Source organism: Piliocolobus tephrosceles, chromosome 7 (assembly GCF_002776525.5).
Source record: "Piliocolobus tephrosceles isolate RC106 chromosome 7, ASM277652v3, whole genome shotgun sequence".
NCBI lineage: Eukaryota > Metazoa > Chordata > Mammalia > Primates > Cercopithecidae > Piliocolobus > Piliocolobus tephrosceles.
Window position 1 is genome coordinate 136,298,822 of NC_045440.1, and position 13,156 is coordinate 136,311,977.

At 40.9% G+C, this 13,156-nt stretch overlaps 1 protein-coding gene across 3 annotated transcripts in view; it reads right to left on the minus strand.

Moving 5' to 3' along the window:
* The window catches only part of TMEM71 (transmembrane protein 71), a 48,417-nt gene that overhangs the window by 7,890 nt on the left and 27,371 nt on the right, over window positions 1–13,156 (minus strand). For 2 of the 3 annotated variants that reach the window (XM_023223710.2, XM_023223718.3), the window contains 2 exons: window positions 8,770–8,958; window positions 3,988–4,063 (listed from right to left, as the gene is read on the minus strand). In XM_023223710.2, coding sequence (XP_023079478.1) covers window positions 3,988–4,063; window positions 8,770–8,958 — 265 coding nt within the window. The remainder of the gene's footprint in view (window positions 1–3,987; window positions 4,064–8,769; window positions 8,959–13,156) is intronic. The other variant, XM_023223725.3, reaches the window with a different exon arrangement.

Sequence of the window (13,156 nt, forward strand, 5' to 3'; positions counted from 1 at the left end):
ACTGCTTAAAAATGCAATGAATAGTATTTTACATATGTCATTTCACACAATAAATTATTTGAAACGGTATGGCCAGGTCAAAGGAGACATGTAACTTTAAACTTGGTCGACATTATTGAATCTCCCTACCTGGGGATTGGGGATTTTTTTTTTTTTCAAGATGGAGTCTTGCTCTGTTGCTCAGGCTGGAGTGCAGTGGCGTGATCTTGGCTCACTGCAAGCTCCACCTGCTGGGTTCACACCATTCTCCTGCCTCAGCCTCCCGAGTAGCTGGGATTACAGGCACCCGCCACCACGCCCGGCTAATATTTTGTATTTTTAGTAGAGACGGAGTTTCACCGTATTGGCCAGGATGGTTTCGATCTCCTGACCTCATGATCCACCCGTGTCAGTCTCCCAAAGTGCTGGGATTACAGGTGTGAGCCACGGCACCCAGCCCCGCTACCTGGGGATTTTAAGAATAAATTGTTAAAAAATTCACAGCAATGATGGAGCACGTCTGCTACTTCACAACTTTGCCAAAAAATGTGACCAAGCATTTGAATTTTTGCCAATGTGATGGGTGATGATGTCACTGGGTAGATTTATTTCAAAAAAGAATAACATTTTTGTGGTTTTTATTTTCAAAATATGAATCATTTGAAAGAGATTACAAATAAATACAAAAAAGAAAAGAAAATATCATCGGAAAAATCCCACCATACGGTAAAAGTTATTAATAAAATCTGGTGAATATCCTTTTGGAAATCCCTTTATATGCATTTTAAAACTGTTATTCTAAAATGAGCTCTAACATACATACAGCAAAGCCTATAAAGTATACAACTTGATTTTGATTTTTTAATATAAACACCTGTAATTTTTACCCAGATCAAGACACAGAGTATTTCCTGCACCCTATAAGTTTCCTTGGTTGTCCCTTTCAGTATATACCCTTGGAATTAATCACTATTCTTACATCTATAATAATTGATTTGTCTTGCCTTTTCTTGAATTTTATATACACAGGTTGAGCATCTCTAATTAAAAAATTCAAAATCTGAAATGCCCCAAGTTTGAAACTTTTTGAGTGCCTACATGATGCCACAAGTGGAAACTTCCACACCTGGCTTCGTGCCACAGGTGCACAAGATTACTTAAAATATTGTGTAAAGTTACCTTTAGGCTGTGTGTATATGAAACATAAGTGAATTTTGTTTAGATTTGAGTCTCATCCTCAAGCTATCTCATTATGTATATGCAAATATTCCCAAATGTAAAAAAAAAGTCCAAAATCCAAAACTCTTCTGGTCCCAAGCATTTTGTCTGAGGCATACTCAACCTGTATGTGCAGACATATGGCCTTTCCTGTCTGTCATGTGTCACTCACATATCTATGAGAAATATCCGGCCAGGCGCGGTGGCTCACGCCTGTAATCCCAGCACTTCAGGAGGCTGAGGCGGGCAGATCACAAGGTCAGGAGATGGAGACAATCCTGGCTAATGCAGTGAAACCCCGTCTCTACTAAAAATACAAAAAATTAGCCAGGCGTGGTGGCGGGTGCCTGTAGTCCCAGTTACTCGGGAGGCTGAGGCAGGAGAATGGCATGAACCCGGGAAGTGGAGCTTGCAGTGAGCTGAGATCGCACCACTGCACTGCAGCCTGGGAGACAGAGTGAGACTCCGACTCAAAAAAAAAAAAAAAAAAAAAAAAAAGAAGAGAAACATCCATGCTCTTGCCCACATCTATACATTTTTAGTCAATTTTTAATTCAAATAAACATTATTAGAATAATTTTAAATATGCAGAGAAATCAGAAAATTAGGACAGAGGGTTCTCATGTGGTCCCCAGTCAGCTTTCTCTATTATTATTACTGTGGTATGTTTGTCACAATGAAGGAACATGGTAATGTACCAAAACTGGTACATTAGTACAACAAGAGTTTTGGAAAGTCCTGCTCAGATAATGCGTTGAATGTCCCTTAATTTTTTTTATTTTATTTAATTAATTAATTTATTTATTTATTTTGCTGTTTTTCTTTTGGTAGACTGGGATTTGGAAGACCACAGAGGTAAAGCGCCATTCTCACCACATCTATCAAGGGGACACGCAATCAGTGTAACTTATCCCTGTTGATGCTGACTTGTTCACTTGCAGCAGTGTTTGTCCAGTTTCTCCACTGAAGAGTTACCTTTCTTACCCACTTCCTTGCTCTACTTCCTGGAATGTGTCTAAATGCAGCCCTCCCTCAAAAGATTAAGAGTTAAGCTCCACCTCTTAAGGGAGGAGTATCCATAAACATTAACCTAAGGAACATTTAATTCACAGTCCTGTGAAAGGAAAGAAAGGGCTCTGAGATCAACTTGGAGGTTTGGAAAACACTAAGTGAAATAAAGCCAGACGAGTTCCCTCACCACATTATTTCACTGATTATTATACTAACGCACATCATGGTCCTCTAACTTGGGATACAGAATGCAGAATTTTGCAAATTTATTTTTAACCACAGGAGTACCTCCCATCCTCCACTTTTGTTCTTTTGGTCCCATTGTGATCTAAAAATGTTTTGCAAACCTCATAATTATCTGGGAAGCTTATTTTAAAATACCAATTCTCAGTAAATCTAAATTAGAATCTCAAGGGATGGGATCCAGGACTTTGTATTTTGAAAAGCAGCTCCTCCAAGTGATGCTGCTGTATTTGACCCTCAAAATGTGGAACTCGAGAGCAGGCAGCCCTTGCTGGCCAGAGTTCAAGAACCATAAAGACCCCTGGACTGTTGTATTCACCTTTGTTTCATTGATTCAACAAATATTGAAGAACCCCTGGCACTGAGGATGCTGAAATGAGGGAGACACACAATGTGTCTGCTCTCAGGCAGCTCATATTCTTCTAGGGAGAGGCAGATCCCATTGAAACTTCAACAGATAATCATGTCACAGTCAGAGGGTAATAAGTGCTTGAAAGAAAAGTAAAGCAAGGTGCATGTGACAAACAGTGGCACGCTATTTATACAGGATTTTCAGGAAAGATCTCTCTGACGATGTGACATTTGAACAGATTTTGTAAAGAGTTAAGTTCACACGTAACGAGGCTATCTGGAGGGTTGTAAGAGGCAGAGTGAACAGCAAGTACAAAGGTCCTGAGACAGGAGTGGGCCAAGGAACTCGATCACTGCCCTGGAGACTTGGATAGGGAAAGAAAAAGAAGGCAAAGGAAGAACGTACAGGCCAGAGAGTAGAGAACAAACATACCTTAAGATGACATAAAGAGACAATTTATGTGGGGATATGCAAATACAATGGGAAGGGTGGAGTCTTTGCAGGGACCTTAAGTCCCATAGTGGGAACTTCAAATGCCTTTGAACTCCAGGTATACTTAGAGTATACCTGTAACAGGAGCCACTTTTATTTTTTTTAACAAAAAGCAATACATGGTAAAATACAATTTTAAGCAAGGTACACTAGGTTTTGTATGCTTTCTAGGTTTTTATTTATTTATGTATTTATGTATTTATTTATTTATTTTGGCAGAGCTTTGCTCTTGTTGCCAAGGCCGGAGTGCAATGGCGGGATCTCAGCTCACTGCAACCTCCGCCTCCCGGGTTCAAGTAATTCTCCTGCCTCAGCCTCCCAAGTGGCTGGGATTATAGGTGCCCCCCCCCCACCAGGCCCAGCTAGTTTCATATTTTTAATTTTCACCATGTTAGTCAGGCTGGTCTCGAACTGCTGACCTCAGGTGATCCTCCCACCTTGGCCTCCCAAAGTCCTGGGATTACAGGTATGAGCCACTGTGCCTTGCCTACTTTCTAGGTTTTGCATGCTTTATGAGAGGATGGAGGTGGGCAATGAGAGATAAAGGGAAACTTATCATGGACAGACAAATGAACAAATCTTAACCACAAAGCTACCTAAAATGTTTTGTGGAATAAGGCAAGGAAATCATCAATCAGTTATAGCTTCACTAATTATGAAATACCACTGCATGAAAATAAAATCTGAATTACCTTGCACATGCAGAAATGATTAAGCACACAGCAAGCAGGATGGCCTGAAAGAAGACCTCTTGCAACAAACTGGTTTCTAATAGGAAGAACAAAAATAAATAAATTAGAAATCATTGCTGATTCAATCATCTTGGAACAAAAAATCATCTCAAACTTTCCTTCTACCCATGAAAAAAAAAAAAGGTTTTGGAACGTATGTCAGTTCAAACAATGTGTCATAAATAACAAGATAAAATTACCTACTGTTATACAGTGCTGTCATTAGAAAATTTCTGCAACTAATTACTTTCTTCAATCACTATAAAATAAAAGACTATGCTGTTTACACAGGTTAGGGCTGCCTTTTGATCTAACGTTGGGGAAAGGCTTTGTAGAGTTTATGATAATGTAAGAAATCTAACTCTGTGACTGTGATAATAATAATGTCTAAAATCTGTAAAGTGCCTTATAATTCACAAAGAGCTTTTATACGTTAGTTCACTTAAACAGCACAACAACCCTGTGAGGTGCATGCCATTATCTTAGTTCTGCAAAGAGAAGAATAAGACTAAGAGAAATGACGAACTCGTCCGAGGTCACACAGCTATGAGGTGTCACAGCCAAGATTTAAAAACCACATCTAGACAGAACATAACATTTTGTCTGAAGCAGGCAGGGAAAGACAATTGCGACTTCACATACTGGAAGTCTCTAAAGACCAAAAATGAGAACATATATTATGAAATATTTGTCTTTGCAAAACTCTTTGCAATCAGTACAATATTTCAGTACTGCCAAGCCACAGTAGAAACTACAAATCATCCAACAATTATAAGCATAAGAGTGAACCTCAGTATTATTGTAATCACCTTAAAGAAATTAAAGCTGGTTTAAGGATTACCACATAAAAGACCTAAAGGAGAATATAAACAGACCTCAACTTAATTTTTGCCAAATGCTTCAAAAGCTCAATTTTGCAACAGTTGTTTAAAACTTGGAATGACTTTATGTTACAAATGCATTTATTTTTGCTATTTATGCCATGAATGAGGATTGAGTCAGCTAACAAAACCTACTTAGCCCATAATGCGGGTGGAATGCTGAAGATTGGCAATTCAAAATATCACAGTAGTAAATTATGTCACTGCAAATGTACAGTCGTTCATGTATATTGTGAATTCAGTTATTGTGGGTTCAACTGAATACTCAACCATCCTTCTAAAGTGTGTTTCTATTCTTAGCCTACCCTGATTTCATGTGGAATTTGGAAAACATTTCCTCAGAAACAAATCCAGCTTGAAAAACTGCAAAGTTCACTAGACTTGGATACTGAAGGATGAATGGGTTTAAATTTGAGATCTACAAAGATATGAATTGTGTGATTTGGGACGAATTATTCATGAATTCCTTCCTTAAGTGGCCATTTACTGAATACCTTTTTCAGCTCAGCTCAGGTGTAACCTCCTTCAGGAATCCTAACTTGATTCTACTAGCTCCTCCTTAGCCCTTAGCTGCTCCCTCTGTGCTCCCATTATACCTTGTTCATATCTTCACTAACTCTCTTTCGCATTGAATTAAAAATTCTGTAATATTTCTCAATATTCCCCCACTAGACTGCAAGCTCACTGAGAAAACAGTCAGCATCGATTTCCTGTTCCCTGGGGACAGTGCCCATATTTTCCTTGAGGAATCACCTTTCCCCCTCTGTTGGTACATGATTTAGTGAAGTGCCTGATTTTTGCTCACTTTCCTCCTAGCATTTGATTCTTTTCAAGCTTTTTGGAGTTTCACATACTTATCAACAAAGTTTTGTTCATGTGAAACAGGCCCTTCCAGAACCAATGAAATTCAATTATTGGCCTCTTGTCATTAGTCTAGACGGACGTAATCTCTTTCTGCTGAACTGGAAACTGGAAAGGTATAGGCACAGAGCCACCAGGATCCACCATGGACAGCAGGTCTTTTTTGTTTTGTTTTGTTTTGTTGTCTTTTCTTTTTCTTTTTTCTTTCTTTCTTTCTTTTTTTTTTTTTTTTTGACAGGGTCTCACTCTATTGCCCAGGCTGCAGTACAGTGCATGATCTTGGCTCACTGCAGCCTTGACCTCTTAGGCTCAGGTGTTTCTCTCACCTCAGCCTCCCAGGTAGCTGGGACTTCAGGCATGCACCACTATGCCCAGATAATTTTTTGTAGAAATGGGGTCTCACCATGTTGCCCAGGCTGGTCTCCAACTCCTGGGCTCATACGATCCTATCACCTCAGCCTCCTGAGTAGCTGGGACTACAGGTATGAGCCACCATGACTGGCTAATTTTTGTATTTTTTGGAGAGACGAAGTCTCACTATGTCACCCAGGCTGGCCTGGTACAACCTTTTAAAGAGTAACACAGACACAGAAGAGAAGAGAAAACAAAAAACAGAGAATGACAGGATCCTGCACTGTAAGCCTGGGATTTTCATCAAGATGAGCCAATAAATTCTACTGAGTAATCTACTTTGAGTTGGGTTTCCATCCACTGGAACTCAAAAATCTTAGACTGATACAGATGATATACCTGCCTATATCTTTAGCACCTGAAAGAGAACATACATGCAAAACCTACATGTGAAGGGCTTAATGGAAGATAGAGACCTTGTCCACCCAGGACTTCATAGCCTAGTGAGAAAGAGGAAAATAAACAGTTTCCATAGAGATATATAGAGTGCTAGGGAATCAAGAGCAAGTAAAGTGCTACCTCCACCAGGCAGAAGCAGGTAGAGAAGGTGCATAGAGGTGGTCTCATTTAATTTGAGACTTGAGGAAGAGTAGGGGGCCACCCAGGTATAGCAGGTGGGAGAGACATTCCAGACACAGCAAAGAGCTTATATTTGTTCTTACAAAACTCTTGGCAAAGGGTACAAAGGTTAACTTTATCTGTCTGAATCTGAATATCCTTATATGTAAAATGGAGGTAGCACACTTATTACTTGGTCCACCAGTAATGAAGCATTATCTCTGTGCCTATGTGGGCATTTTGGAATTCACAGATGACTATGACCTAGTGCTCACCTTTAAGGATCTCACAGAGGCAAACATGCAGTAACAGTGCAAATAATGGGCATGAGAAAGAGAAGTCCTGGGAGCTAGGGGAGCACTAAATATGGTGAGCTCCCTGGAGGAGGTGGCTATCGAGCCTTCTTAGGTGTTGATAACCTGTCATTCCAACACCTGGAAAGGGAACTAGAAAAACAAAAAACAAAACCAAAAAACCCTTGAACAGTTATCTAGTAGCTGCACTGGGAACAAAATGTACAAAGCGTATTGATCTTCAGAACCAGAAGAGTGATGGCCAGTGAAGTGAATATGATTTTGTGGAAGCAAATAAAGAGAAAATATTTTTCCAATTTAACTTCAATTTTATGTAACAATAACTTCACATTTACTGAGTATTCAGTAGATGTGAGACAGTATGCTAAGTACTTTACATGAGTTATTTTAGTAATGACAAGGTAGGAATTATGATCATCTCCATGTAGAGATAAAAATGTTAAGTTTGTGGCTCAAGCCTGTAATCCCAGCACTTTGGGAGGCAGAGGCGGGCAGATCACAAGGTCAGGAAATCGAGACCATCCTGGCTAACACAGTGAAACCCCATCTCTACTAAAAATACAAAAAACTAGCCAGGCATGGTGGCGGGCACCTGTAGTCCCAGCTACTCGGGAGGCTGAGGCAGGAGAATGGTGTGAACCTGGGAGGCGGAGCTTGCAGTGAGCAGAGATCGCACCACTGCACTCCAGCCTGGGCAACAGAGTGAGACTCGTCTCCAAAAAAAAAAAAAGTTAAGTTTGAGAGGGTTTGGTAAACTTCTTCTGAGTTATAGCTAACGAGTAGGGAGCTGGGCTTTTAATCTCAGCAAGCCAATGACAGAGTGGGCTCTTTTACCTTGGTGCAGCACCATGTCCAAATATGCTTAATCTGACATTAACAAACCAGAGATTAAGGGGCATGCTTGTTGAATTTATTACAGCTTTACTCCCGCAAGAAAATACTAAGGGATGTTCTTTTTGTTCTTTCTTCCTCCTCCTCCTCCTCCTCCTCCTCCTCCTCCTCCTCCTCCTCCTCCTCCTCCTCCTCTTCTTCTTCTCCTCCTTCTCCTTCTCCTTCTCCTTCTTCTTCTTCTTCTTTTGATGGAGTCTCACTCTGTCACCCAGGCTGGAATGCAGTGGTGTGATCTCAAGTGATCTCGACTCACTGCAACCTCCACCTTCCAGGTTCAAGTGACTCTCCCTGTCTCAGCCTCCAGAGTAGCTGGGATTACAGGCATGCACCACCACACCCGGCTAATTTTTGTATTTTAATAGAGATGGGATTTCACCATGTTGGCCAGGCTGGTCTCGAACTCCTGATCTCAGGTGATCCACCTGCCTCGGCCTCCCAAAATACTGAGATTACAGGTGTGAATCACCGTGCCTAGCCTCTTTTTTCTTCTTATGTAGTATGTCCAATACACAGCTAAGAATTAAAATAGCAAACATCTGTGTATCTTCCACTTTGCTTTATTGAGGCCTAACATTTTACGAAATATTCTCGGAATTTTTTAAAAATAAAACACTGCAGATCCAGTGCTTTTGGTGCCTCTAACATGACACCCAAAGGCAGTCATCACCTCTGAAAAGGGTAACCTGGGCTCTGGCAGAGGCCCTATGTCCTCCCTTCCTCACACAGGTTGGTACCAGCTCCTAAGTGCACATTAGTCATCTCCAAGTCATTCTCAGGCTCTGAAAGGACGAATTCTTTGGGTGTGGATTTAAAACACCTGAACTCACCTGAATGATCTGAACTATTCTCCTGGAAACGTTCAGAAGCTGTCAACTGGGACTGAGGAGACAAACCGTGGGTGTTTCCTCCAGGAGGCTGAGATATGATGTGGCTGGAAGAGGAGGTGATTGCAGATTCTGCATTCATCTTCCCCGACTCCCAGTCATCAGTCGGAGAAGAACAGTGTAAACCATCTGCTGAAAAAGCAGAGGGGTTCAGTGTAAGTGTGTGTGTATGTTCGGTGACTGCTCAAAGCACAGTTAGTTCCTAATAATCACAAAAATAGTAACATTGATACACTATTGCACTACCATAGTGGGATGGGAGAAGGATTTTTGGATAAGATAGTGTATTCATCTGTTTTCATGCTGCTGATAAAGACTTTCCTGAGACTGGGTAATTTACAAAGAAAAAGAGATTTAATGGATTCACAGTTCCACATGGCTGGGGAGGTCTCACAATCATGGTGGAAGGCAAGGAGGAGCAAAGTCACATCTTACATGGATGGTGGCAGGCAAAGAGAGAATAAGAGCCAAGTGAAAGGGAAACCCCTTATAAAACCATCAGATCTCATGAGACTTATTCACTATCAGGAGAACAGCATGAGACAGACCCATCACCATGATTCAATTCCCTCCCACCAGATCCCTCTCACAACATGTGGGAATTGTGGGAGCTACAATTCAATATGAGATTTGGGTGAGGACACAGGCAAACCATATCAAATGACATTTCAATTCGTCTTCATACTTGAAGGTTGAAGAGAAATATCTTTGGTGCAAAGATAAACAAAGGCCAGAGGCATCTTCAGTGACATTGAGGCTTGTATAGATGGATTTAAAGGAATTATAGTCAGTATATAAACCTCGCATCTTTATAGGACCAAACTTTACAGCAGTCAACTCCTTCTACTTCTGATTCATTTATTCATTCAACATTTATTGAATGTGACTATATATTAGAAATTGACCTAGCTGCTGGGATACAGTGGTGAATTAGAACAACATCTCTGTCCTTACATATTGCTGAGGGGCAGGGGAGAAAATATCTTGTGACAAGTGCCATGAAGGAAATTCTGCCTCTATAAAATACATTGAAATGCCTAGATAAAATATAGCAACCATCTGTTTAAACTTTTTTATTCAAAGAGGCTATTTCATACATACATAGCTTCAAGAACATGCACCCATTTTCTTCTATGATGATTCATACATAAATATATTTTACTGGCCCTAAACTTAGTCTGACATTCTCACAAAAAAGTCAAGTTTATTGCAAAAGCATGCATGCAACATTAAGTTTCAAACATGCTAAGATGACTCCTCATAACACTTAGTGTCTTCAGTGTGAGGTCACCAAGGAATGAATTTTAATCCTTGATTCTTAGTTTGAGTCAGAGATTAAGGGATCCAACATGCTGTAAGCCAAAGCTTCTTTGGAAAGGATGAATGTGTTAAGAATGCCTTTCAACCACAGGGAAAGTTAAGCACCGCACCTCTGATTCAACCACTGGACATCTCCCATTTGGTTCACCTGGCATAAATGTACCTAGGAATTCTCTTCATTCTGTCTTGAGTGGTCTGTGTCATATTTCAGGGTTTAACTTTACTCTTATGATCTTGGGTAAGAATTTGAGCCAGTTTAGAACTCATTGACTTGGAAGCAAAGCCACTCAGAAAGAGTAGCCAGAGTCCTGCTTTGGGATGTAGGTGTTTTCTAAGCTGACATCTGAAAGGGACTGCATGCCCAACACATGTTATTTTTCTTTAACTCTATAGCTGAGCTCAAAAGAAGGAAATATTCCCAAAGCCAAGCCAGGGAAACCTATAACTCTAAGCATGCGCTGTGAACAAAGCTTCCAAAAGGGGTGGGGGAGAGGGCCTTAGAAGTCATAGTAGTCAAAGGTCTATCGATTAACTGACACTAGGAACAGAAAAAAAGGCCTTGGTCTCAAGAGAGGCAGAAAATTAAAACCGAGTTTCTGTAGGGACTCAAAATGCTATTTCCTCAATGAAAGGATGGCTAGGAAAAAAAAATCTGCCCACTGGTTCTAGCAGAAGGCATGAAAGCTTATCTCTTTTGGACTACGTAGTGGGTGGGAGGAAAATGTCTTCCTGAGCACTTTATAAGTAAGTGGGTTTTTAGTTAATTTTTTTTTTTGAGACAGAGTTTTGCTCTTGTTGCCCAGGCTGGAGTGCAATGGCACGATCTCAGCTCACGGCAACCTCTGCCTCCTGGGTTCAGGCGATTCTCCTGCCTCAGCCTCCCCAGTAGCTGGGATTACGGTCATGCACCACCACACCCCACTAATTTTGTATTTTTAGTAGAGACGGGGTTTCTCCATGTGGGTCAGGGTGGTCTCGAACTCCCGACCTCAGGTGATCCACACACCTCAGCCTCCCCAAGTGCTGGGATTACAGGCATGCGCCAATGTGCCTGGCCTTGAGTTAAAATTTATACTAACCTGGGAAGCTAATATTTTAAAAAGTCTCAGGCTGGTACTAGCCCTGTGACATCTGCCAGAAGCCAACATAAAAGCTCTCTGTGGAAACACACTCTCAGCCCAAGCTGCACAGATTTCCCCAGATAAAGCCCAAAGGACATGAGCTCACAATCTAAAATTATAAATTACTCAGGGAGATAATCTCTCATGGGTAAGGAGAATAAATATGGTGCTTCAGAAAAAGATAATCCTGCAGTGGGAGATGATGGGAGTAGCCATGATGTTACCATCTGGCTTTAAGCTTTGAGCAGGAGGCCTGGTGTTTGGAGAAATTGTCCTAATTTATTTTACCTTGGGGAAACTGAAGACCTGTAAAATTTGTGTGTTTTGTTTTTTGTGTGTTTTTTTTTAAATACTCATAGTATGTCCTTATTTTTGCTTCTTGTCTAAACAGGACAATTATTTCTATGGTCCATCTAAATTTTGATTTCATGACTAAGGGAAATATGCATATCTACTGGGCAAATATTTGGTAAACTTATAAATTGTAGGACACTTAGATGGGAAGGAAACAAGGGAGAATAAGACACTGTTCCAAAAGAAGCTGAAATCTGGTGGGGGGGTGGGGTGTGTGTGCATGTGTGCACATGTGTGTGTGTTTGTGTGTGTGTGTGCATGTACACATGAGTCAACAGTGGGAGGTGATAAAGAAGGCATCACTTATGGACAGGGGAAACAGACTATCATTTGCTAAAAAGAGATAAAATGTGGTTTTGTGGAAATTTCAAGGACTTTGGCATCAGGAAGACTGGAACATACGTTCTAAGACTAACAACAGGGCAATTTGCTTAATTTTTCTGACCCTGAGTTTCTTCATGTAAAATAGGACAGTAATGTCTACTTTTTTTACAGCTGTGATAAGTGAAGGAGAAAATACAAAAATGTAAACATCTCAACATATGGTATAGATGGAGAGAATCGAAACTTCTATCACTAATAGACATTGTAATAGATATCGTCCCTAGTTACATGACCAAATGTGATACTCGACTTCATGGGGAGTGGGGGGTGGTAGAAGGGTACTGATGAGTCAGCAAAGGATGTTTCAAGGTAGAAGTGATTTTTAAGAATTTATCATTCAATAATAAAAGAAGCTTATTACTTGACCTTGGGTAAGGTAATTTTACTTTGAATTATATATACAGGAATTTGCTATACCATGAAGGGATTCCTAAACCTGCTCCAGACATTTCTAGGCACAGGGTTTATCCCATATGGCTGTTTAATTGCCCTGACTTTACCATAGCACACAATCCTCTCTAGAAGAAACTGCCCCAGGAGAGGGAAGAGATTGTAATCTCTGCCCCCTGCCCCATCACAGAGCTGAACAGGCATAGCAAGAGGGCCTCTGGGAAAGACCAACTTGACCTGGTGGGGAATAGCCACAGCTCCTGAGAAGGGTTTAGAGGCAGGGACAAAAGAACAGGGAGGAAGAAAGGAAAGAATCAAGGAGATGATTTTTACCTTGCAGTAGGAACTTCAAGCGGAACAAGCAGGGTAATCTGAACAGCTGCAGTTAATAAATAGAGACTTTCTCTGCCTTGATCGCTGTCATGGAATGTCTGGAACATAAAATGACTAAGGAAAGATACCAACCAGCTGGGAAGAAAGACTGAGGCAGCCCCCAGGTGACATCCCCAGAGAAGACCCCCAAGCCAGAGGATTTGGGAGGTGGAGCAAAAATAAGTGGGGAGGAAAAAGCTGCGTGGATCGTGGATACGGGCCAGGCAGGTCTATTTATTCATTCAATGCAGTTATTGTATATAATGCCAATGCTGCTCTGGAAGAAGGAAGTCAAATTAGATACTGCTCTACCCTACTCACGATCTGGAGAGGGACATATATGCAAATGAACAATTAGGATGCAATGAGGTAATTGCTACAACAAAGGC